The sequence below is a fragment of the Bos grunniens genome, chromosome 5, assembly GCF_055505025.1.
Source record: "Bos grunniens cultivar Pamir isolate PY7600 chromosome 5, Bosgru_T2T1.0, whole genome shotgun sequence".
NCBI lineage: Eukaryota > Metazoa > Chordata > Mammalia > Artiodactyla > Bovidae > Bos > Bos grunniens.
In genome coordinates this window covers 21,585,419-21,613,306 of record NC_141169.1, presented here as the reverse complement: position 1 = coordinate 21,613,306, position 27,888 = coordinate 21,585,419, and the positions used below count along the sequence as shown (strand labels likewise).

The following is a 27,888-nucleotide window of genomic DNA, read 5'->3' as shown; positions in this document are numbered from 1 at the left end:
AAATTAAAAAGTTAATTCATATTTTACTTTGCACAAAAATAAGTTCTAAACTTTAAAACTTAAATGTAAATCATAAATTTATTTAAGTCAAATAGTTTGGAAATATTTAAAACATTAAAAACTGAAACATTATTTGTTATTATAACTATCAATTTCTAGAACGAATACTTAGAAGCTACACTGAGTAGGCTTGAGTTATAAGTGGAAAAAAACTAGAATTAAAAACAACTGTTGTGACTATATATAATTACTCTAAGCAATTACCGCTAAATTAGCATGGTCATATATATAGAAGAATGAAATGCTTTTCTTCTTGAAACATTGTGATGAGTAGCAAATATTTATTTATAATAATTGGAGAAATTAGCAAGTATTAAGGAGAAGGAAATGGCAGCCCAGGCAGTACTCTTGCCTGGAAAATCCCATGGACAGAGGAGCCTGGTGGGCTACAGTCCATGGGGTCGTGAAGAGTTAGATACGACTGAAGTGACTTAGCAGCAGCAGCAAGTATTAAATATTTTATAGCTCTCCCTTAAATTTTTTCCCCAAACTTCCATTCCTAAAATAGCTTTCATTCCTGAAGTTGTTATAAGTGATTTTTTTTCTATTTAATGACCTTGTTTTCTTGGGAATCCTAACTTTATAATTAAAATCACTAAAATCTGCCTGCAACGCAGGAGACTTGGGTTCAATCCCTGGGTCAGGAAGAAGGAAATGGCAGCCCACTCCAGTATACTTGCCTAGAAAGTTCCATGGACATTGGAGCCTAGTGGGCTACAGTCCATGCAGTTGCAAAGAGTCGGACACCACTTAACAACTAAACAACAACAACAATAAGACCTTAGTAGGTGCATTACTAATTCTTGATCTCAAACCATTGTGGATCCTTCAACAAGGGCAACCAAAGGTCCTGACTTGCCTAGGAGTGAGGGATCCCAAGACACGAGGCTTCCAATGCTAAAATCAGCAAACTCTCAGCCAAATGAGGATCACCAAGCAATTCAAAGAAAGTCTTTCATCACTTCTATCTCTCATGGCTATTTTACTTTCTCCATCCATCTCATGTCTCATAACCATTCTCTCCTTCTCCCTAAACTCCTCAAAACTCGTCAGAGAGCTTGGCTTCCTCCTACACAAAGAAAATACAGTCTTCAGGTTAACGGCTCCTTGGTCTTTCTATTTTCAGACACATAATTTACCTACATCTATATCCATGCCATTGGAGAAGGCGATGGCACCCCACTCCAGTACTGTTGCCTGGAAAATCCCATGGACGGAGGAGCCTGGTGGGCTGCAGTCCATGGGGTTGCTAGAGTCGGACACGACTGAGCAACTTTACTTTCACTTTTCACTTTCATGCACTGGAGAAGGAAATGGCAACCCACTCCAGTGTTCTTGCTTGGAGAATCCCAGGGACAGGGGAGCCTGGTGGGCTGCCATCTCTGGGGTCGCACAAAGTCAGACACGACTGAAGTGACTTAGCAGCAGCAGCAGCATATCCACGCCATACATGTTTTACCTACATTTCCATCTACAGCCAGCAAATTTGGAAAACTCAGTAGTGGCCACAGGACTGGAAAAGGTCAGTTTTCATTCCACTCCCAAAGATAGGCAATGCCAAAGAGTGCTCCAACTACCACACAATTGCACTCATCTCACACATTAGCAAAGTAATGCTCAAAATTCTCCAAGCCAGGCTTCAACAGTAGGTGAACTGAGAACTTCCAGATGTTCAAGCCGGATTTAGAAAAGGCAGAGGAACCAGAGATCAAATTGCCAACATCCATTGGATCACTGAGAAAACAAGAGAGTTCCAGAAAAATATCTACTTCTGCTTTATTGACTATGCCAAAGGCTTTGACTGTGTGGACAACACAAACTGTGGAAAATTCCTAAAGAGATGGGAATACCAGACCACCTTACCTGCCTCCTTAGAAATCTGCATGCAGGTCAAGAAGCAACAGTTAGAACTGGACATGGAACAATAGACTGGTTCCAAGTAGGGAAGGAATACGTTAAGGCTGTATAGTGTCACCCTGTTTATTTAACTTAAATGTAGAGTACATCATGAGAAATGCTGGGCTGGATGAAGCACAAGCTGGAATCAAGATTACTCGGAGAAATATCAATAACATCAGATATGCAGATGACACCACCCTTATGGCAGAAAGTGAAGAAGAACTAAAAAGCCTCTTGATGAAAGTGAAAGAGGTGTGTGAAAAAGCTGGCTTGACACTCAGCATTCAAATAACTAAGATCATGGCCTGGTCCCATCACTTCATGGCAAATAGATGGGGAAACAATGGAAACAGTGACCGACTTTATTTTCTTGGACTCCAAAATCACTGCAGATGGTGACTGCAGCCATGAAGTTGAAAGACGTTTGCTTCTTGGAAGGAAAGCTATGACAAACCTAGATAGCATATTAAAAAGGAGAGACATTACTTAGCTGACAAAGGTCTGTATAGTCAAAGCTATGGTTTTTCCAGTAGTCATGTAAGAATGTGAGAGCTGGACCATAAAGAAAGCTGAGCACTGAAGAATTGATGCTTTTGAACTGTGGTGCTGGAGAAGACTGTTGAGAGTCCCTTGGACTGCAAGGAGATCAAACCAGTTCATCCTAAAGGAAATCAGTCCTGAATATTCACTGGAAGGACTGATGCTGAAGTTGAAGTTCCAATACTTTGGCCACCTCATGGGAAGAACTGACTCATTGGAAAAGAGCCTGATCCTGGGAAAGATTGAAGGCAGGAGAAGGGGACAACAGAGGATGAGATGGTTGGGTGGCATCACCAACTTGATGGATAAGAGTTTGAGCATGCTCCAGGAATTGGTAATGGACAGGGAAGCTTGGAGTGCTGCAATCCATGGAGTTGCAAAGAGTCGGACATGACTGAGCAACTGAATTGACTTACAGACATCCTCGCCTCTTCCCCTTCCTCCTGTTACAACAGAAGAACTGTCTGTGCTCCCTCACGTGGATATAAATGCTTCCCATCGTGTTCTTAGTTCCATTTCCTGCTGCCCTCTCAGGATCCTTTTCATCTTCAATCTCTCTCCCCTTGGATTTTTTTTTCAAATCTCTCCCACTTTAGTCCATTTCCTCCTCATACACACTACAAATAGGTCTTATAGTTATCACTATCTCTCTTTCCTTTTTCTTTACAGTCAAACATCTCAGAAACATTGTCTGCACGTTGTATAACTGTTTCCTCACCTCCTACATCCTCCTTCAGGGACTGTGATCTGGCTTCCAGCCTTATCACTCCACAGCTCTTACTGAAGTCTCCTTTAACCTCCACAATAACTACTTCAAGAGAGATTTTACAGTCCTTAACTGACATCTCAGCTGATTTAGATTATTTTCTATTCCCTGTTCCTTCAAACTATCTCTCCACTTGGCCTCCATAATACTGATCATCTATTATCCTTCTTTTCTTCTGACCATTGCTTCTCTATCTCCCTTAGAAGCCCTCTGTCCTCTATAAGATCAATAAGACCAATAAGTAGAGAGTGAAGGAGGGAGCTCTGTGTATGTGTGTGTGTGTATGTGTGTGAAAGAGAGAGAGAGAATAGATTAATAAATGGAGATATAATATAACTTGAAATTTTTAGTGGGGGGGGGTCTGTTGCCTTTTCTATCACATTGTCATAGCCAAGCAAGCACCATCTTTTATCTTGATAACTCATTACCCCTATGCCCATCCCACTCCGCCCTCTACCCCATCAATCAGTCTTCCAGTTCACCTTCAAGCACGGTATATCTTAACCCGCAAATCTGATCATGTGATACTCCTGCCCATCCTTAGGACAAGAGACCAAGCCTGTAACACAGCCCGTAGGCCTGTGTGTTTTGTGTCCTACACATTCCAAAGCTTCTGTGCTGTCGCTACAGGGACCGTCTTTCAGTCCCCTCAGAGTGAAGGGACCTGGTGCGCTCTGCGTTCTCGGCCTGCAGACTCTTTCGGCTCACCTGAACAGTCAGGTCCTGCTCTTCCTGCAGATCTCAACCCAGTCATCACCTCCTCAAAGAACCACGACTCTCAGACTGGATCAAATTCTCCTATTTTATGCTTCTATGATATTCCATGACATTAACCGCAATCATCATTTTATGTGATTAACATCCGTCTTACACAGCAGATCATGAAACAGAACTGTGTCTTTGTGGTTACCACTGTTCCAACAGCTACCACAGCGCAATTACACAGAATAGATTCAATAAATGCATATTGAGTGAATTAATATTAATGATAATTGCCCTACCCTTTCCCTTGATTTTATTTCAGTGGGGTGTATAAATACTGAATGAAAGATAAAAATATTATATGTGATGTTTTAAATTTATAAAAACTGCAATCAATATTTACTTCTGAAAATAGAATTTTCAATAAATATAAAAGCAACAATCATGCAATATTCAGTAGATAATTTAAAATAAAATTTTAAAACATTACAAAGACTATATTAATTATTAGGGCAGCCTGGGTTGTTATATTTAACTTTAGTATTTTATTTATAGAAAACTACATAAGAAGATATTAAATATGCCAGCATAGTCTATATGAGACTGTAATCTTGCTTAATAAACATTTGTAATCCCGTTATTTGTTAGAAATTGCTTGTTGCTTACATATATTATTTGCCTCTCTTTTAGACTTTCCAACCTGCCTTCTGTGTACTTGTATAAGTACCACCGTATACTGTGATGACCATGAACTTGATGCTATTCCTCCGCTGCCCAAGAACACAGCTTATTTCTATTCCCGTTTTAACAGAATTAAAAAGATCAACAAAAATGATTTTGCAAGCCTAAGTATGGATGCTGGCACTAATATCCTTCCCTTTTGTTTCCTAAATGTTTGCATTATAAAATGTTGGTACCAAAAATGAAACTTGAATATTAAAATATGTCTTGTAAATCAATTTTTACTTATTTGTATGCTTGAAGGTTTGTTTTAATTACAATAAGAAAGAATGATGAATCATTAAAGGTCGTTATGAAACTATATGGATTTCCCAAGTGGCATTAGTGGTAAAGAACCTGCCTGCGAATGCAGGAGACATAAGAAATGCGGGTTTGATCCCTAAGTAGGGAAGGTCCCCTGGAGGAAGCCATGGCAACCCACTCCAGTATTCTTGCCTGGAGAATCCCAATGACAATCCCCAGTCCAGGAGGCCTCAAAGCGTCAGACACAATTGAAGTGACATGACTTATGCACATGAAACTATATAGTTGTTGATATTCTCACTATTTTCAAGTAAACAAAAATCACAAATAATTCTATTTTATAGGCTAAAACTCTTTATCATGTTATCACAATAAGAGCAGAAAGTCATGACCATATATTTAGTAGGATCTGGGTTGTTCGAATAGACTTCCATTGAAGCACAATTAAAAAAAAAAAGCACAATTGCTTTATAATTGGTGAATGCAAATCTAAATTCTGGCCAAAGTTGTTGCCAACTTTGAAAAAAGTTGGTATTTGTCTTCATTAAGTGTTTTAATCATTTAAAAATTTCTTTTTAATGCCTGTGTATTTTAATGCTAATGTATCTATTACTGTTAGAAAATATAATAATCTGCCAGCACGGAGAAAAAATAAAAAATATTTTAAATAGTAAGATCCAGACAAAATTTATGAGGAATATAGGAAAAAGATCAATTATTTTAAATATAATGAAATATAATGGGTCAATTTCTTTGCTAAGGCTACACTTTCTTTGGAGTGCATAAATATGAATAGTATTTGGAGGAAATCCAGGTGGTTCAGTGGTAAGGAATCCGCCTGCCAATGCAGGAGACATAAGGTTCAGGGGTTCAGTCCCTGGGTCAGGAAGATCCCCTGCAGGAGGGAATGGCAACCCACTTCAGTATTCCTGCCTGGAGAACCCCATGAACAGAGGCGCCTAGAGGGCTATAGTCCATAGGGTCGCAGAGAGTCAGACATGACTGAGCAGCAGCAGTAGTCTATTAAATTTTTATAAAGTTGTTAGAAATAATTGTTTCATTAACTATCTCTAATTCATGTTTATATTTGTTTATATGTGGGAAATTTATATTTTTATGTGAGTGAAACATATTCAACTACTTCTCTCGTGTTTTTTTTTTTCCAGATGATCTAAGAAGGATTGATCTGACATCAAACTTAATATCTGAGATTGATGAAGATGCATTCAGAAAGCTGCCTCAACTCCGAGAGCTTGTTCTGCGTGACAACAAAATTAGGCAGCTCCCAGAATTGCCAACCACTTTGAGATTTATTGATATCAGCAACAATAGACTTGGAAGGAAAGGAATAAAGCAAGAAGCATTTAAAGTGAGTTTTAAGTTTGAATATGAAATACTTTAATCTTCCTGTTCCCTTTGCAATCAGTGTCTAGTCTTTTTATTTCCACAAAGGGATTCAATTTGATGAGACTTTTAATGCCTAAAATAAACTTTAGAACACTATGTGTCATGCCTTTGGGAAACACTGTGTCCTGGTACATTCTGAGGCTGCTCAAGAACTAAGAAGAGAAAGCAGAGCTGGAATAAGAAGTGGGTGGAGCACCAGTCTGTTAAGTTGCACCTAAGAATGCTATGAGCCAAATGATGCATATTTACCAAGGCTCCACTCAAGGAGAGTACTTTGTGTGGTTGGAAGGACAGTTATTTGCACAGAGTGTGGAGGGTGGTTTGAGGGTAGAAGCCTTCTAAATTATCTATGAGGGGGATGGATTCAGTTAATCTTATGAATTTTATTTTCTAAGTGAAGGAAACAAGTTTGGGGTTAGAATGGCTTTGCTTGGCATAACTGCAGAGAGTCTGAGAACAGTAACCAGTTTGGCTTTCTTATCCAGTCTTAACTCCCTTCGAGCTGCTTCTCTAAATATCTGTTGAACAAATACATTTAAGCTATTGTTTGAAGGGACATCTCACAACTTCCATGGAGGCTACAAGGGGTTGTGTGGATTCGCTAGCCCTGGGCAATGGTAGAAAGGCTGTATCTCCCCCTGTGCTCCTGTGACACCACTGTGGCGGGCAAGGGAGTTAGGACACCTCACCAGAGCCTGGCAAAGATCAAATCTAGTCCCCTCACTCAGGGTCTATTGGCATGGGTAACAGTGAGTCACCCTTTGTCCTGTGACATTTGGTTGGAGTAGACCTGGTTGTATCTAAAGGTATATTCTGTCTTGTTAGGCTGCCCTCTTGCTACTTGCATGGGAGGCGGTAGGATTTTCTCAGGGAGAATTTCTCATTTCCCCATTCCTGTAACGTGAAGGAAATTCTTGTTATTTCTCACCATAATCCTCAAAATTTTACTGCAGAATCTCTGTGTGGGAAATCAATGCCTTGCTTAAACTGAGAAAGTTAGAGTGGACAAAGTAGGTTCTTCCAGAGACTAAGAAAGATGTTTCATTTACATCGAGAGATATTTGCTGGCTATCAATTCTTGCAGAACTCAATTGAATAGTCCAGGAACACAGGAAACTAATTTGCCTCAACTTTAGAAAACATGGCACCCCATACCAGTACTCTTGCCTGGGAAATCCCATGGACGGAGGAGCCTGGTATGCTACAGTCAACCGGGTCACAAAGAGTCGGACACAACTGAGCAACTTCACTCACTCACTCACTTAGAAAACGAGACCTGAACAGGCATGTGTTATTTTACAAATAGTTTCATGGGCAGGGGATGAACCGTGTGACTGTGGCCCACTAATTTCTATTAAGGCCCTACATTTGGAATGTTTACAGGATATGTATGATCTCCATCATCTCTACCTCACGGATAACAACTTGGACCACATCCCTCTACCACTCCCAGAAAATCTGCGAGCCCTTCACCTCCAGGTAGGCTTCTCCTAGTAAGTTATGTCCAACACATCCATGGAAAACAGATGCAGACGGGAGGAAGCCACGATACAAAAGCTGTGTATAATGGCATGTTAATACACTGTGACAGGTTTTTTTTTTTCTTCTCTCATTTATTCTCTCTCTCACTCTGAGTACAAGGTGTTTGCATATTCATGACTCTATCTATACTGATTTATTTCTGATAACTTTAGTCTTTATTTTCATTTTTTGCCAAGTCATAATGCATCTTTTTGGCACACAAATCTTCTTTTTTTAGAAAATAAGAGCTTCATCTGCTGAAGAAATGTGTGAAGACTAGAAATGAAAGAGAGTAAGAGAGAAAGAAAAATTTAATTTGATTTCCAGCTTTCAGAGGAAAAAAATGTCAGTTTTAGCTCTTGATTTTAGGTTCCATGAACTGAGTTAAATTCAATCCTAGGACATTCCTATCTGCTGAGAGATGATGGACTTTCATCTCTCTGGATTAAGAAAATGCAGTTTTTTCTAAACCAACATATTTGAAAGCTTGCGTTATTTTAAATTCCTTTAAGCTACATTTTATCTTTGAAGTAATGAGTGAAAACACATTTTCAAAATGTTACGATCTGATATTTTCTAAATACTGGGTTGGCCAGTAAGTTTGTTCATTTTTTTTTTTTTTTTCCTATAAGATGTTATAGAAAAACCCGAACAAACTGTGGCCAACCAAATATATTCCATTGAAGTATATTACAATACGATCAATAAAAAAACACTTGGCTGTTGAAACAAAGAAAGATAAGTTATTTCTTATTTCAGACGTAACTTTTGGTATACAGTTGTAATCAACTTTCTGTAATAATTTTATCTGTTCTATGGAATAAATCTGTAGAGAACACAAGCATTATGTGCTCAAAGACACAATATCATAGTGCAATATTAGTCTTTTAGGAGGAAAAGTATAAACCATCACAAGAAGTGATTCTGCTCTGTGACAGCAAGTCTGATTCTTTTTTTTTTTTTTTTTTGCTCTGTGGATTCTGTAATTATTTACCTCTGTGTCCTTTCTTCCATTCCTGTTTACATCTTTCCATACTTCTTTTTGGTGTCTTTGTGTGTGTATCTGTCTATGGCTCTTGGATACCTATCTCTTGAGAGTTTTTCTGACTATTTAACTTCCTTAATGTGATATCCTTTCTAGTCCTTATCTGGTTTCTGGATGACTCTCTATTGGTCTTCTCTTTTTCTGGGGGTGAATGTCTATGTCAATGAGAATTTCTTGCCTGGTTTAGGATTGGAAAGAGGATTTTCAAGGAAACCATAAAAGGAACTGGAAATTTTTTTTCCAATTCTGAATTAAATTTCATTACTATGTCTGATGATATTGACTCCACAGAGTAACCAGGTCTCTGATGTTATATTTAAACATAATGTGATTGCATATACAATCTAAGATTTTTTTTGAAGTGATTGGCTTTACATTTCCTATTCTAAGGATTAAGAAAGTATCAAGTGAACATTTAAAAATATTTCTCTTTCACAATCACCTTACCAATATCCAGTATAAGGCTGTTTTTAATTTACATTGTCTTCATTTTATATTTATTTTTAATGCTCATATAAAAAATCTCTTTTTGTGATTCATTTGAAAAATATTTTCCAACATACTATGAGAATGACAGATCTGGCAAAAGCAGATTCCCTGGGCTGAAATTCTACTTGACACTATTTACTGATTGAACAAGTATCTAAACCTCTCTGCATCTCAGTTTTAGTTCATAAACTGGGTGCTGCATTCACTGATACATGATAATGACTTAAAGATAAGGCATGATAATTATTAACTGTGTATGTATTACCTATCAAAGAAAATAGAATAGTGCTCATGGACACTTTGTAAAATAGAGAGTCAATCTATCAGAAAGACATAAGGCTTATAAATACATATGTACCTAACAACAAAGCCTCAAAATTTATAAGGACTTCACTATTAGAATTGAAGGGAGAAAAAGACAATTCAACAATAATAGTTAGAGTCCTCAATATTCCACTTTTAATAATGGATAGAGCAACTAGCCATAAGATCAACTAAGAAACAGAAGACTTGGGCAACACTATATACCAACTAGCCCTAACAGTCATGTACAAAACTTTCAACCCAATAGCCATTTTGACATTTTTTTTTCTCATTCTTGAACTTGCCATGCATATTTTTCAGAATTTGAACTTGGTGTTCTGTCTGGGATATTCTTACCTCAGCTCTCTCCCATGCCCATGCCTCCTTGTCATTCCATTCTCAGCTCCACTGCTGTCTCTTAAGATACTTTTTCACAGACACTTTCCTTTCTTCTTAGGTTAGATTATTTTTGGAAATAATTTGTTTTTTCATCTAATTATCTTATATTCCCATTACTGAAGTATAAGCTTCATAAAGGCAAGCATATGTCTATTATGTTTATTGGCTTATCCTCACTGCTTTAGAAAGTGTTGATGTATATAACAGTTGCATAATGTGCATTTCTGGATGAGAGAAGGAATGAAGGCGTAAAAGCAGGGGTGAAGCAAAATTGACTATATTATTCATCAATACTAGGAATATGTGATAACTCATCTAATAACTTATCTTAATCTTTTTTAGAATAACAACATTATGGAGATGCATGAAGATACCTTCTGCAATGTTAAAAATTTGACTTATATTCGTAAGGCACTAGAGGATATTCGACTGGATGGAAACCCTATCAATCTCAGCAAAACTCCCCAAGCCTATATGTGCCTACCTCGTTTGCCTATTGGGAGTCTCGTCTGATTTCAGATAATGGTTAGCATTATGATGCCTCCTATAACAAAATGATTCTTCCTGCTCTCTTCAAAAAGAAAACTCGGCATGATACTTTCAAAATACGTTCTGGAAGATGATATAAGTACATAAAATACAGCTAAAATTTTTAATATATGATAGCAATGTAGTAGCCTAAGAAAACACCAGATTAATCAGAAATAAACCAAAAAATGTACAGAAATAGAAGACTAAGAGAAAATATTTCATAGATATTCTTATAAATCACATGTAATTTTCAAGTTTTAGGAATTCATATCCTATATAACTTTAAATTAATCATATACTAAAAATTAAAAATTAATAGTGTAGGTATATTGCCAAGATTTTAATGTTTTAATTAAACTTTTCCTTTTTTTAACTAAAGCATGTTTTTATTTTCAAATTCATTAAAGAAAATGAAGAAAAGAATAAAAATATTTGAAAATGATAAGGGCCTTGTGGAAAATATTCATTATAATCACAACAGACATATAGCTTCAGTATTTTAACAATAATATTTTATCATCGTAAAGCCCTGCCAACTCATTTTTAGACCTTTCCTAAATTATTAGTTAATTGGTAATATTTCTGTGCCTGTGGAAAAAATAAAATGTAGAAAATGGAAAATATAAACAATAATATGAAAATGACAGTAGGGAAGAAGTTAAGGAGTACCTTCTAGAGAGAAAGTTGAACTTTCTGAAATGTGTGATAATAGTACAAAAAACTGAAAGATAACAAAAGAGTATACACTGAAAGGTGAGTTTGTTTCCTGCAGCAAACCCTAAGTTCCACTCCTTGGAAATAGTCAATGGTTTCTTTCATTATTTTATCAAGTTTTCCATAAGAAGCAAAAACTTGCACATAAAATAACTGCTCCTCTTTTACAAAAATACATATGGATATATGACTTATATATAAATATATAAATATATCTCTCTATATAAATATATCACTATTATGTATGTGTCGGTACATGTAAACATGGATTTTTAAACACAATAGATAATCACTATTTTGCTTGTTTCACTTAAAACTACTCCTTGATCACTCTTACCACATCTACCATATTAGCACACACAGCTCTACTGATTTTGAAAAACAGATATCAGCTTACTACAAGGATGTATATTGTTACAACAGGAACCAATTCTTGAACACAAAAGATGTACTAGGCATCTACTAAGGTTTTCTGTATGTATTAATTCACAACATCCTAGGAGTTGAAGATAGTAATGACTATTCCAGTCACAGATCAGAGAGCTTAAACAACTTGCCCCTGGTTAAGGGCTGATCCCAAACACCTATTCTACACTTCACCTCACTGTCCTGTCTCATATACCATGGATGTGTCTTTTCCCTGTATTGTAATACAAGAAAATGGTGTATGGACTGGACAGAGAAGTTGTTATGAGCTGAATGTTTACCCCCACAATTTGTGTATTGAAGCTCTAAATAACCCCCTCCTCATTGTGATGGTGTTTGGAAATGGGGCCTTTGGGAGTTTAATAACGGTTAGATGAGTCATGACGTAGGGGCCTCATGATGGGATTAGTGGCCTTATGAGAAAAGGAAAAAAAGGAGACTACTCTGTGTGTGTGTGTGTGTGTGTGTGTGTACCTATACTAAAGAAAAGCCATAAAGAAATCAAAGATGACACACATAGATAGAGAAATATACAGTGTTCATGGGTCGGAAGAATCAATATAGTGAAAATGAGTATACTACCCAAAGCAATCTATAGATTCAATGTAATCCCTATCAAGCTACCAACGGTATTTTTCAGAGAACTAATACAAGTAATTTCACTATTTGTATGGAAATACGAAAAACCTCGAATAGCCAAAGCAGTCTTGAGAAAGAAGAATGGAACTGGAGGAATCAACCTGCTTGACTTCAGACTATACTACAAAGCTACAGTCATCAAGACAGTATGGGCACAAAGACAGAAATATAAATCAACGGAACAAAATAGAAAGCCCAGAGATAAATCCACACACCTATGGACACTTTATCTTTGACAAAGGAGGCAAGAATATACAATGGAGAAAAGACAGTCTCTTTAACCAGTGGTGCTGGGAAAACTGGTCAACCACTTGTAAAAGAATGAAACTAGAACACTTTCTAACACCATACACAAAAATAAACTCAAAATGGATTAAAGATCTAAATGTAAGACCAGAAACTATAAAACTCCTAGAGGGACACATAAGCAAAACACTCTTTGACATAAATCACAGCAGGATCCTCTATGACCCACCTCCCAGAGTAATGGAAATAAAAGCAAGAATAAACATGTGGGACCCAATTAAAAGATTTTGCACAACGAATGAAACTATAGGCAAGGTGAAAAGACAGCCTTCAGAATGGGAGAAACAATAGCAAACGAAGCAACTGACAAAGAATTAATCTCAAAACTATACAAGCAGCTCCTGCAGCTCAACTCCAGAAAAATAAACCCAATCAAAAAATGGGCCAAGAACTAAACAGACATTTCTCCAAAGAAGACATACAAATGGCTAACAAACACATGAAAAGATGCTCAACATCGCTCATTATCAGAAAAATGCAAATCAAAACCACAATGAGGTACCATCTCACGCCAGTCAGAATGGCTGCTATCAAAATGTCTACAAACAATAAATGCTGGAGAGGGTGTGGAGAAAAAGGAAGCCTCTTACAGTGCTGGTGGGAATACAAACTAGTACAGCCACTATGAAGAACAGTGTGGAGATTCCTTTAAAAACTGGAACTAGAACTGCCATATGACCCAGAAATTCCTCTGCTGGGCATACACACTGAGGAAACCAGAATTGAAAGAGACACGTGTACCGCAATGTTCATCGCAGCACTGTTTACAATAGCCAGGACATGGAAGCAACCTAGATGTCCATCAGCAGATGAATGAATGAGAAAGCTGTGATACGTATACACAATAGAATACTACTCAGCCATTAAAAAGAATGCATTTAAATCAGTTCTAATGAGGTGGATGAAACTGGAGCCTATTATACGAGTGAAGTAAGAAAGAAAAATACCAATACAGTATACTAACGCATGAATATGGAATTTAGAAAGAGGGTAACAACGACCCTATATATGAGACAGCAAAAAAGACACAGATGTAAAGAACAGTTTTTTTGGACTCTGTGGGAGAAGGCAAGGGTGGGATGATTTGAGAGGGTAGCGTTGAAACATGTATATTATCATATGTGGAGTGGATCACAGGTCCAGGTTCGATGCATGAGACAGGGTGCTCACGGCTGGTGCACTGGGATGAACCTGGGGGATGGGATGGGGAGGGAGGTGGGAGGGGAGTTCTGGATGGGGAACACGTACACCCGTGGCAGATCCATATCGATGTTTGGCAGAAACCACAATATTGTAATTAGCCTACAATTAAAATAAATTAATTAATTAAAAAAAAGAAAAGAAAAGCCATGTGATGACATAACGAAAAGTCGTCCATCTACAATCCAGGAAGTAAGCTCTCACTAGGAATAAAATCAGCTGACACCTTGATCTTGGATATGCTATCCTCCAAAACTAGGAGAAATAAAATTGTTTTATTTAAGCCACTCAGTCTATGGTATTATGGTAGCCCAAACAGACTAACATAGGTGTCAAGCTCAGTGTTATCTTTTTGTATGCCACAGTGACTTCCAAATGGTCAAAGGCCTTTGAGTCACATTTGAGTAAACACTTCTAGGGTCTAGAGTAGGCTTCCAGATACCCAGCCTCCAGAAGTTCAGCAGAAAGATGGACTGAGATGCTTTGGACCAGGAGGGTAAAGAAAGACTCCCAGCAGGCAGGGCTGACTTACTCATTTTAGGAACTTAGCATGTGCTTTTCAATGAAAAGAAAACACATGATTATAATAATAATAGTAAACAGGCAATAAAGAATCCAGCCTGGAACATATTAGTGTTTATAGCAACATGGTATAAACTATAACGTTCACTTTTTAATGGAGGAAATGGTCCATAAATTCATAATGCCCTGCACACACAAGCTACTGATGATCTCAGATCTCCCCACAAATGACACAGAAAACCCCTCTGTTCTCACAGTCTTCTCAACACACCATGACTACAAAATCATGAGTAGGGTGTTGGAAGTTGTAGTTAAAGGAAAGAAAGGGGGAAGAGAGATAGAGAGAGAAAGAAAGAATGAAAAGAAAAGGAAAGAATGAAAAGGAAAGAAAGAAAAAGAAAGACTGGAAAGAAGGAAGAAAGAAAGAAAAGGAAATATTGGGATAAAAAGAGTATCATTATGCAAAAGCTATGGGGTCAGTTGACATTCTCATGGGCATTATGACTGCCTACTCACAAGGCTGCTTTACAGATGTAATTCATCATCAACTCTATAAGGACAAAGTAAGAACTATAACCCTGAAAATATGCAATTTTCGCACCACCTGATGTGAAGAGCTGACTCATTGGAAAAGACCCTGATGCTGGGAAAGATTGAGGGCAGGAGGAGAAGGGGATGACAGAGGATGAGATGGTTGGATGCCATCACAGACTCGATGGACATGGGTTTGGGTGGACTCCAGAAGTTGGTGATGGACAGGGAAGCCTGGTGTGCTGCGGTTCATGGGGTCGCAAAGAGTCGGACACGACTGAGCAACTGAAGTGAACTGAACTGATGATGGCATTCCTTTAAAATGTATTCTATTTAAATGACCACCTTAAACACCTCACATTCTTAATTGAAAGCTCTGATCTAAAATTGATCCCTGATTAAACACAATCTTTTTTATAGCAAAAGTTTTTCTTTATGAATATGCTATACACATTTCTTTTTCTCTAAATATTACAGGTTCTTTTCCAAGGGGGAGGACATTGCATTTTATTGCCCCATATTATAGTGTACTTTAAAACTATTTATAAGCAAACATCTCCATATTGAAATTCCTAAGTAATTCTCACTGAATACACATATTTCTCAGATAATAGGACTACAATATATTTTGCTAATCCTCTGAAAACCTTGAGTTGTTGTAGGGTTAGTAATATTTTCAAAAGGCAATAGCAAATACCTACACAGACTACTATTATAAATGTAAAATTCATATCCCTACTTCTCTTTAAATCTGTAACACTGTCTTTGTAGTTATTACAAACTTTCCCTTCATAATTTACTTAAATGAGAATCGTAAATGGAAAATATCAAGTGGTATTCCCTGATGCACAAGGTGCCTTATTTACTTGCAAACATCACAACTTTCCAAATTGTGGAGAGAAAGCAATGAGTAATTTTGAATCTCTTTTTTCTCACTTTCAAAAAGTCAGAAAGGCTTAATACTTTGCATTTAGTCTCTGTAACCACTAGATGGCGACTACATTTTAAATTACATGAATATCTTCAGGGTGGAAAAAGGCAAATTTTTGAGAGTGCATAAAAGGAGTTATGTTTACATTATTTTATGTATATCATAGCAACACTGGGGCTTCCCTGGTGGCTCAGAGGTTAAAGCGTCTGCCTGGAATTCAGGAGACCCGGGTTCAATCCCTGGGTCAGGAAGATCCCCTGGAAAAGGAAATGGCAACCCACTCCAGTACTCTTGCCTGGAGAATCTTATAGACAGAGGAGCCTGGTAGGCTACAGTCCACGGGGTCGCAAAGAGTCGGACACGACTGAGCGACTTCACTTTCACTTTCATAGCAACACATTGATTACAAAGATAAATCTGAAATATGCTTTGTATTTCATTTCTCTGACCAAATATATCAGGTATATACCACTTTTCTCTGAAGAATTTTATTTACCAGTTTAACTAGCAGAGCTGAGCTTTTCAAACTCCAGTCAAAAAAAAAATGCTAATCTAATAAATATACCCGATTCTACCACTCCAGGAAAACAAAAAGGATAATTAATATTGGCAACCTGGAGTAACTTGATATATGTGATAAAATATTTTTTATAAAGTGTCTAATTTCAGTTTCTTTGGTATAAGGACTTTTACTGCCTGAATCTTGAGTTTCTACTGCCATCCAGTGTTAGAATTCATTCTTTTCAAGTCACCCAAATGCACAATCAAGACTGCAGTGTTTTAAACTTAACATAACGCTCTGAATAACATAAAACATAGCAAAACTAATGCTGTTACATGGCACTCATCAGAATTTCAAAATGCAGCAATATCATGAAAATCTCCCAAGTTGTAACTAGTTACTACAAAGGACCTATTTGACTGCCTTTACTTGAAACATGTGCAGGCAGACTAAGGTGATCCCCAGTGATTTCCTGCCTGTTGGAATTTGTGCCTTTGTGTCAACCTCTCTTCTTGAGCGCTGGTAGGACCTGGGCCTTGCTTCTAGCCAAGAGGAAATGACAAAGGTCAGGGATGTCACAAAAGTCAAGCCCCATGATTATGACACACACAGATATGTGTCTCTGTGTGTTCACCGTGCTAGGAAGCACGGACGAGAGGCTCTTGGCTAGCAGGAGGGGGTGAGTGGCCACGTTGAGGAAGCCCATGACCGGGATCTGCAGGCTGCCTCTAACCACTGGTGTCCTCGCCAACCTGCAGTTAGCCTTCAAATTTGAGGACTTCCTCAGCCAACATGAAAGCTAAAGTTTAGGGCCCTCAGTTAAACAGCCACAAGGAAATAAATTCTGCCAATAACATGAATGATCTTGAGAGCAGATTTTCCCAAATTGAGTTCCAGGATGAGAGCACAGCCAAATGCTTCTATCATAGCCCCAGGGAGATCCTGAGCAGAAAACACAGCTAAGTTGTTCCTGGATCCCAACATTTGGAAATGCTGAGAAAACAAATGTATGTACACGTTGTTTTAAGTATGGATGACTAAGTTTGTGGGAATTTTTAATGTAGCAATCTAGATGGATACAATGTATAAAAATATGGTGCGTTGGATTTTAATGTTGAATCAAAGTATGTCCTTTTGCAGTATTTGAAGAATATGGGTCAATTTTAAAAGTCTTTAAAATTTCTTAATTGCATCTGATGGTGGTGCTTAACAATCTCTGGTTCCAATTCTCTTGGGTAATTTACCAGTATGAACAGTCAGTATTATAATGTAAATCTACTGAAAAAAAAAAAAATCATAAAAGGTAATTTGCTGTTTTTCTTAAAAAAAGTAAGACAATTCTGCATTAATGTTTTTAAGCAGGGAGGATAGGTCTGAAAGATATATATCTCACCATGAAAAAAGTGTATTAAAGTCAGTATTACTTATATAAAGTTCACATCAACTGAATAAAAAAATGCCCTTAATTATCCTTGAGGTAATCTTTTTTTAAAGAAAGAAATGGATAGGAATATCACTAATCAACATGCTCAATTTCTAGAGATCTCAATTAAAACTCAATATCATATATCATATATGTTCTTAGAAAAATAAATCTGGAATGGCACAGTTCCAAGTTCAGCAGATCAGGGGGTGAGTCACCACCCAGTGTGTGAGTCTCTGTTCAAAAATGGACACGGGAGGCTTAAAATGTCAGCATTCTGCCCTGGGACACAAGCAGACTTGTCTCCTCAGCAAACCACAGAGCAAATGACCTTGAACGATGTCTGTGGAGTCTGTAAGTCCCATGTCAAAGGGTAGAGTGCTGATCCAAGAACCCCTGTACTATTCTCAATTTTCAACCAGGAAAGTATAATGACCTTTGCAAGCATCAAGGCTTCGCCACATTTTGCTTCTCTGTCATTTAATGGAAGCCTGTATGGACTCAGTTCCCACTGGGCAGTGTTCCATTTTGCACAATTCCACTGAGCACAGGAAGGTAATAAAAGAATATACTCGATAGTTTTCTATAGGGTCAAAGCTGGTGGCACTTTCCTGCTATTTCTCAAAAGTGGGACAAGAAAAAGGTCATGAGGATGGGGATATCTAGTCTATTTTTGCTTCCAGCATAAGGTTAGTTATCTCTATATGTACTGTATCAATTTCTTGACAAGTTCTAAAACATGTAAGTATGATAATGATGCTAGTTCCTAGTTACTAAGTGCCCACAGAGTACCTGTGTTATGTGCTTTAATCGATACTTAATCCTTAACATAACTCTATGCAACAGGCACTATAACTATACTCAATGGTATGGGTGAGGAACTGGAGGCTTCCAGAAGTTAATAATTGCTGAGCTGAAGTTGAAGTACCTCTATTTTTTATTTTTGTTGTTTAGTTGCTAAGTCATATCCGACTCTTTGTGACCCCATGGACTGTAGCCCGCCAGGCTTCTCTGTCCATGTGATTTCCCAGGCAAGACTACTGGAATGGGTTGCCATTTTCTTCTCCAGGAGATCTTCCCAACACAGGGATCCAGCCCCAGTCTTCCTCATTGGCAGGCAGATTCTTCACTGAGCCTCCAGGGAAGCCACTATTTTTTTTTTTTTAGCCCTTATTTTTTAGAGAAATGTTAGATTCACAGCAAAATGAGAAGAAGGTACAGAGATTCCTCATATACTCTCCCCCCATTATAAACATCCTCCACCAGAGTGGTTTATTTATTAATAATGAACCTACAGTGACACATCATTACCAACAAAAGTCCATAGTTTTTATTAGAGGTCATTAGGGCTCCTCTTGACATTACACCTTCTACAGATTTGGATAAACCTAGACTTCCCAGATGGCCCTAGTGGTAAAGAGTCCACCTGCCAACACAGAGGACGCAGGAGACACAGGTTCTATCCCTCGGTTGGGAAGATACTCTGGAGGACAGCATAGCAACCTACTCCAGTATTCTTGCCTGGAGAACTCCATGGACAGAGGAGACTGGCAGGCTATGGTCCATAGGGTCGCAAAGAGTCTAACAGGACTGAAGGGAATCATTCAGGGTAGGCTCTTGTCTATTTAAACTGAAGCCCATATTCTTAACTGTAATATTACAGAGGCTCCCAAGGTACCATGGTGCCTGGTTAACAAAAGGACAAAAGGAAAAACAATTGGCACTGTAGCATTCTTACAAACAAACCCATGGTAAACATCCTGGTAATGTTTAATCAAAGCACATTTACATGATATACTACAATTAGTGCAGTGCTTGACCATACAGATTCCCTGTACTCTTCATCACAGTCCTGTTTAAGGTGTTTGGGCACTGCAGTAACCTAAGAATTTGGGCTCTGAGGTCAAACACGTTTAAACACTAGCCCTTAAATTCACTGACCTCACAAGCTCGGGTAAATTAACGTCTTAGCTTCCTAACCTAGGAAATGTGGTAACCATGCCTACTTCACAGAGCAGGTGTGGGACTTGTGTGCCACAAGCCCACCTGCACAGAAAGCACAAGCAATAAACGTCTGCCATCTTGTTTTATGCATGATGAAACAGAGCTCCAGGAGTTAGAGCAGTGGCCACAAAGTAAGGCGTGGCACCCTGTTTCCGACTCCAGGGGCTTTCTCTTTACCCCTTCCATCACCCCAAAGGCATAGGATATTGTTTTTCAACAGACAAGTTTCTCCCCAACCCCTGCCTCTGGGTTCGGCTGAAGGTGCATCTTCTCTAACTCAGCACCTCAAGATGGTCGGAGGGGGCAAAGGAAAAACGGCCTCAGGTGGTTCCTAACGTGGGCTGCACAAACCCAGCCTCCGCCCTCCCTCCCGCAAAAACTACGTCACAAGCCCCCTGCGAATGTTCACTGGGCACCTGTTCCGGCTGGAACCCCACCTCCACGCCCGGGGAGAACGACCTCAACCCCAATTGGCTGTCTCCCGGGGCGACCAAGGATGCGGTGGGCACGCGGGGCCCCTGGCCGGTATTTAAAGGCTGCGGCGGCCCACGCCACCCCAGTCCGGCCCGGACGGCGACGGTGAAGCACCTGGGTTGAGAGGGAGCAGGAAGGCAACGGCGCGACCCCTGCCTCCCCCCGGCCCCAGCCCGCGCATCCACTGAGGCGGGTGTGAGTGGGACCCGGGAGCGGGTCTCACCGCGCATTGCCCACCAACACCTTCCTCACCCACCATCCTTACCCAGCCCCAGTCCCACCCAACCCGCCTTGGCGAGACAACTCGGGTGCGAAGGATCAGAGATAACGCGGAGAGCGACTGAGCGAGCAGAGAGGCGGGGATCCTTCTGGAGACAAAGGCGTGATCCCAGCGGCGGGCACGTGGTGCTGGGCAGAGAGAGAAACGAGGCCCTTGAGACCGTCAGATCTGTCCAAACGCGACGACAGCTCCTAGGGCGCTACCGTGTCGACCTCTCGGAGCACCCTGAATCATGACCCAGACCCTCGACACAAAAGAGGATCCTCTTAACCTGGGCGGCGGCTGGGCATCCTCTGCCCCGTTACGCACCTGGTCGTTTGGCCCCCGAAGGCGCAGGGGCGCTCCCGTTTACAGGCGGCGGCCTCGCTACGGCCCCAAGGCCGAATACGAGCCCCCGAGGAAACAGGCGAAGCAGCAATACGGTCCAGGCCCTTGGTTCCAACCACCCTGGCGTCCCTACTGGGCCGTGTATTCTAACTGGGGGCGCTGGAGAGGGCCCTGGTGCCCACCTCCGGCGGGATTCAGGAAGCCCCCGGGCCGGGTGCAAGTGATCCGGGTGTACGGCCTGCATCCGCTCTGCCTTTGCTGCTGCTCCTGCTGCCATGGGCCCTGGAACCCCGGCTGGGCGAGGCCCCCGGGCAGAAAGAAGCGCTGGGGTCGCCGGGGCCGCGGCCTGCGCCGTCACCCTCGCCGCTCCGCCCAGAGGAGCCCTCCGGTGGATCTGAGCACATTGCTGCGGCCGGTCAACCTGTACGGGTGGCGCGCCCCTGGCATGCGGGCGCCGCGCAACACCACGCAGTTCATCATGAACCAGATCTACGAGGACATGCGGCAGCAGGAGAAGCTAGAGCGCCAGCAGGAGGCGCTGCGGGCGCATCAGGCCCAGGCAGCGAGCACAGCCTCCCCGGAGGGCGCCTTCGGAAACGACGTCCCACCTAGCGGTGGCCAGGAAGACGAGGAGCTGCAAGATACTCTGTACAGCTTTGTGCGGAATCCCTCTCTCGTCTTCAGCCCTGACCCAGATGAGGAAAAGCAGACGGCCACCTCACAGCTGGTGGAGGAGGAAGAGGAAGGGGAGAGAGAAGAGGAGGAGGAGGAGTGGTGTGACGAGGAGGAGTGTGATGGCAAGGAGCTGGAGAGCCAGGAGGAGGACGAAGAGTCAGAGGCCAAAGATGAGGAGGACGAAGAGTCAGAGGCCAAAGATGAGGAGGAGGGCGAAGAGGCTGATTACATGGAGGAGCGGGAGGAGGAAGATGAGGAGGACGAAGCGGAGGAGATAGCAGAGGAAGAAGAGGGGCTGGCGGAGGATGAGCAGACTGAGGAAGAGAATCATTTGCCTCTGGAAATGCCTTTATCATTCCTAGTGGGGGCTGAAGAAGAGAGAGAGAACTTTATGAACTGTACCTATTTAAGCCCCAAACAGGGAATTCCCAAAGTGGCACAGGAAGCTCTCTTCATGGTACAGGACATTAACTGTTAAGACATCAGGAAAGGGATTGAGGAATGCTATGGAACTGATTGAAGGCTAAAATGATTAGCCACTTGTCAAAAACTAATGAAAAAGTGAGTTCCATTAATAAACCTATCATCTTTGGCCATTATAAAACATTTAAAAATTGGTGTGTTGTGTGTATGACTATGGGTGGGGGAGGTAGAGCTTTCAAATATAATTTAACTGGAAATGATTAAAGGCCAAATATTTTATTACTACAGTTTGAATATTTTCATTTGGTGTTTTCTCCTCTAGATGCTTGAGTTTTTTTTTTTTTTTTAATAATTCTGGTAATGCTGAAAATGTTTCCTTTTAAACAACTTTATACATCATCTCTACTTAATGAGCTTGGATGAACAGTTATTTTGGCTGTTAGATGCCTAAGAAACATGTGCCATGTTTATTAAATGTTCGTCAGTACTTTTAACATGATAGCTGAAACCATTTTAAAATGCCTATTTTAATAATTTAAGATTTTCCACCTTCAGAGTTCATTTTTGAGGGCTGTATTTTGGTAACCCAGTTTGCAGTCTCTTGTGGCATCGCTCATTTATATTCCTTGTTCCACAGTGCTATGGATCTTCCTCAGAAGAACATGAAGTTGCTTCTGTGGAACTGGTTATCTGCCATGGCCTCAGCAATCCATAAATCCATGCATGGAGAGGATTCCCCATGGTCAGAAGTCAACTTGCACACCTAGTTAAAATCTAAGGTAACTGCAAACAATGGAACATAGATTTTGAAGCCTTGTTCCTGGATATATTCCTTGTCATAAGTTCACAGGAATAATAAAAATAGACTTTGCAGAATGAATTTTTTAAAGATGATTGGCCTTTTGGGGGTGGAATATCTTTTTTAAAAATTTTCTTTCCCAATTGTCTTCCTTATAAAGGAGAGTAAAACAAATATGTTTAAGTGCAAGCTTGTGTGAACTAGTTTCTGATGTCTAAACAATTACCTATGGAGAATTCAACATTCAAAATAACAGCTTTTATTCAGACATTTTTAGGAAGTAATACTGTTCTTGGATCCTTGATTCTCATAACTCAATAAAAGTTACAGTCATAGTATATTTCCAAAACTCCCCTAGATGAAGGATTTGAGTCCAGCTTATCAAAAATTACATCTTTTGACAAACTATACTACTAAGTATAGTCTGAACCACCATTCAGTATTTAATGAAAAGAAGACTGTAGGGTCTTCTTTACCTGTAGGGTCATCTCTTACCTGAATGCTGATTTTATTGCAGCTTTTGGGGGGATAAGCTTAAGCTGTTAAAAAAGATAATAAAATAATTAAAGTGTTGCTGTGCTGCTCAATTCTTATTTTTGAATATCAGACATCTTATTCAGTGGTCAACAGGATGAATGTAAGAAGAAAAACTAACACAAAGATTGTAGGATGATTTTTTAATGACACTAAACAGTCCAAACTACAGCAGTGACTAACCAAACATTTATTATGCTCTTAAGAAATCATTATTTTCTGCAAGATGCAATTTTATGGTGACCTATAAAATTGACCACCCATATACATTTCTAATGCACAGGGAGAAACCAAGAATCCTGCTGCTGATAATGATCAATAAATCCTTACAAGTTACAGTCCAAAATACTTTCTCCAAGATACTCAAGTAATCGCTAAGTTCTCATTAAAGAAACACTTTCATTTAGGACTGAATGAAAGTCCTATCAGTTCACAATCATATCTGGACAGTTCTCAAATTATTCTTACAAAAGATTCCACTTTTACATGACAAACTTCAGCACATGTTAATTGCCTCCACATACACAAGACATTATCCACTAGTCTCTGGGAGGGATGCAAATATGAGCAGTGCTCAAGAGTTCAGTTTGGGAATGATTATTTACCAAATAATTATGGAACTACCAGGATCCAGGGACCACAAACAGTGATTAGGATACGATGGCAAATAAGCAAAATCTCCTCTTGTAGTTTAGTCCAAAGGACAGACACTAAATGAAGTTAGTCAAATCGGCCACTGCCAGAATTCTAAAGGAAGTGCAACACTATGAAAGAATGTGTCACAAGGGAGCCCAAGAGAGAAGCTGGGAATGTTCACTGTGGGGAGAGGGTGACTTGAGGCTAAAGGTAGAGAGCTGGGAGGAGCTTGGTGCCTTGGAGGAACAGTACAGAAGCACCAGAGTGTCCTGAAGGAGCAGCCAGTGAGAAGTGAGAGAGAAACCGTATTATCCACTCATTTCTGCACTATCCATATCTTCTGAATAGTCCAGCAAAAAAAAAAAAAAAAAAATGAAAGGAGAACCTAAGTCATTGGTGAGTCCCTACCTGAGCTTTTTTTTTTTAGCCAGATACTGTGATGGCCCCTGTACTAACCTTGAAGGCTGATATGAAATGATTAAATCATGTCACAGGGTGGGAGGTTTGCACATCCCAGTACACCTATTCCACTTTTCAGAGACCTACCCAACCACTCCCGTGTAATGAAGTGGTCCTGGGCATTGCTGCTCAGCATGACTGGATCACCTTGGAGACGCGCCACACCACTTGATGATTCAAGAGTATCAGCGTTACATATGGCTCAGAATAAACCCCATCTTTAGTTTTAGAGGTAAGTATGCTTGATGAAAATTCACGATTAAAAAAAAAAGTTCTTAAAATCATTTCAAACTTGAGAGGACACAGTGCTAAAGAGCTGCCACTTAGCTGTGTCTTTTAAGTACGGGGTAATATTTGCTTTGTCAACTGTCAGAAAAATGACATTATAAATCATAAGGCCTAGGCTTGATAAAAATTTTTGCTGTCTATTCTCAGGTGTTTTTACACAAGAGATTCTGATATTTTCCTTTCCAGTGACTGACAGCATTTCTTAATTTATCTTCATTACTTTGTCTCCATAGTAACTTAATGGAATTTTTTCCTGTGAAAATATGAGTCCTCTAAGGATGGTAAATACACTTGGCATTTGGAGAGCAACTCTGAATTCTCTGAGAATGGTTTCATAACATTTGCATATGAAGATAAGAGTTATTCCAACATCTTTAGTTTCATTAAAATAAACACTAGAGGTGAAACAACTCAGCTATATCAAACCCACAGAGTCTGGGAAGAAAATGATTCAAATATCACCCTATAGATGTTCTTGGGTCAAGAATAGGATAAGAAAACACAGCTTATTCAGTTTAATTTTTTATTTTAGCAGAATAATAAAATGATATATGCAGCTAAATTACATTTATACAGGTTCACATTAACATAATTGTAATTGAGAATTATTGTTAATATAAATTGGGCTTCCCTGGTGGCTAATATTAATGCTTCTGAATCAATTTGGCCTTGATTATCTGTATATTTAAAGCAAAATCAGCATATGGCTGTATCTTAACTGTTTTAGTAGTAGCAGTTTCACTTTTAGCCAGTTAATGGAACATAACCTGAGCTCAAGGTCAGCTGATGAAAGGGAAGAGTTTGGGCAACTGTGTTGTCACAGCTGCCTAAGAGACTGGTGATGGGTAGTCTTAGGTCTCTGTTTCCAAAGAAATAGTTATCATACCTTATTACTGCTCACACCAATTTGTTGTTGCTATTCACTCAGTCACGTGACCCCATGGACTGCAGCACACCAGGCTTCCCTGTTCATCACCATATCCCTGAATTTGCTCAAACTCATGTCCATTGAGTCAATAATGCCATCCAACCATCGCCTTCTCTGTCGGCCCCTTCTCCTCTTGCCCTTCACCTTCCCCAGAATCAGGGTCTTTTCCAATGAGTCGGCTCTTTGCATCAGGTGGCCAAAGTATTGGAGCTTCAGCATCAGTCCTTCCAATGAATATTCAGGGTTGATTTCCTTTAGGATTGTTTTGATCTCCTTGCTGTCCAAAGGACTCTCTAGAGTCTTCTCCAACACCACAGTTCAAAAGCATCAATTCTTCAGCTCTTAGACTTCTTTATGGTCCAACTCTCACATCCATACATGACTACTGGAAAAACCATAGCTTTGACTATATGGACCTTTTTCAACAAAGTGATATCACATCTACACATGACTACTGGAAAAACCATAGGTTTGACTATATGGACCTTTTTCAACAAAGTGATATCTCTGCTTTTCAATATGCTGTCTAGGTTTGTCATAGCTTTTTTTCCAAAGAGCAAGCGTCTTTTAATTTCATGGCTGCAGTCACTGTCCACAGTGATTTTGGAGCCCAAGAAAATAAATTCGGTCACTGTTTACATTATTTCCCCATCTATTTGCCATGAACTGATGGGACTGGATGCCATGATCTTTGTTTTTTGAATGTTGAGCTTCAAGCCAGCCTTTTCATTCTCCTCTTTCACTTCTTGATGAAATATTTCTCCTTTCTTCACTTTCTGTCATTAGGGTGGTATCATCTGCATATCTGAGGTTATTGATATTTCTCCCTGCAGTCTTGATATACCTACTTGTGATTCATCCAGCCCGGTATTTTGCATGATGTACTCTGCATATAAGTTAAATAAGCAGGAGACAATATACAGCCTTGACATATTCCTTCCCCAATTTTGAACACACCTATTGTGAAGACCAAATAACCTAATATTTATTTCATTATAGACTATAAATCACTGTTAATTATTGTACACAAATCATCTAAATTTATGAACATTGGGTCTAAATTAACAAGGCTCAGGAGATCTCATTGTAGTTTGTTGGACTGAGATATCTAGATAGTTAATATCAACTGAGCTAAACATGAACCAGCTGGTCCTAGAAATTCAATTTTGGCTTCCAGTTATAAGGAATGTGCAAATGCAGTGGTCTGGCACTTTGGTATTGAAACTGTGGTCCATGAACCAGTATTATGGGAACCACCTAATAGCTTTTTAGAAATGTTGCCCAGGCTCCACCCATATCTACTGAGTTGGAATCTGCTTTGTAGAAAGGCGTCTAAGCACACACATGAGAGACCTAGAAGATCTGTGGTTTAGGGGTTTGTGCATTGCAGAGTCCTCTTGGGAATTTAATAATTAAGACTGTGGTTTGTGGGTTCAATACTTCTGTTTTGTTCTACTTGTGTAACCTAAGGCATGTTCCTGAAATTCTGGCTTCTCATTTTCCTCATCTGTAGTATCTACCTCTTGGGATTAAATGAGATTATGATGATTAAATGAGTCAATGCTTACCACATTCTCAGAACAGTGATACTCAATATCTTCCAGTTATAATAAGTATTTAATAAATGCACAGATGAGACCACTGACATATTATGTGGTATCTAAAAATCATTTGTTAATAATTAGGGCAAGTATAAATGTAATATCTAATAAGACAATTCGAAAAACTGATTCATTACATGTCTTGTTTTCTCTTGGATAACTGCAGTCAGATGTGTTATTCTGAGCTGCATATTTCATTGTGCAGGACTGTAAGAACCAATTAAATCTCTGGAGCTGGACTCATTCCCCAAGTACACTTTCTGCCCTCTGTCTCTTCCCCTTACTGGGTCATGATACTTCATTCGCTTTATGGCTGATATTAATATTCTAATAGGTAGTGCTAAGAATTACCCACTCGAGTCAGATAATTCCTTTCCATACAGGCAATGCATCTTTTAAAAATCAAAATGCATGTATCATAATGCCTAAAGAGAAAGATTCTATCTTATGCTATACCTCAAGACAATGAAAATTCCAACAAATATGAAATACGTTCTATAAGCCACTTACATAGAACACCTAAGGTATTCAGAACAGAGATCTAAGAATTCAAAAATCGTTTAAACATATGCAAGATTTTAACACACATTATCACATATAACCACACTATTAACTAATAC

At 39.5% G+C, this 27,888-nt stretch overlaps 2 protein-coding genes across 2 annotated transcripts in view; both read left to right on the top strand.

Annotated features, from left to right (window-relative positions):
* Nucleotides 1-11,088, top strand: part of EPYC (epiphycan) — a 42,729-nt gene extending 31,641 nt beyond the window's left edge. The window contains exons 4-7 of the mRNA XM_086398915.1: nucleotides 4,658-4,816; nucleotides 6,118-6,320; nucleotides 7,742-7,837; nucleotides 10,458-11,088. Of these exons, the coding sequence (XP_086255041.1) occupies nucleotides 4,658-4,816; nucleotides 6,118-6,320; nucleotides 7,742-7,837; nucleotides 10,458-10,628 (629 nt within the window). The 3' untranslated portion in view covers nucleotides 10,629-11,088. The remainder of the gene's footprint in view (nucleotides 1-4,657; nucleotides 4,817-6,117; nucleotides 6,321-7,741; nucleotides 7,838-10,457) is intronic.
* Nucleotides 11,089-17,106: 6,018 nt separating this feature from the next.
* CCER1 (coiled-coil glutamate rich protein 1) lies at nucleotides 17,107-22,903 on the top strand. Its single transcript, XM_086398914.1, has one exon. It carries the CDS (start codon nucleotides 20,831-20,833, stop codon nucleotides 22,076-22,078), a length of 1,248 nt encoding a protein of 415 aa, XP_086255040.1. The 5' UTR covers nucleotides 17,107-20,830; the 3' UTR covers nucleotides 22,079-22,903.
* The last annotated feature ends 4,985 nt before the right edge of the window (nucleotides 22,904-27,888 follow it).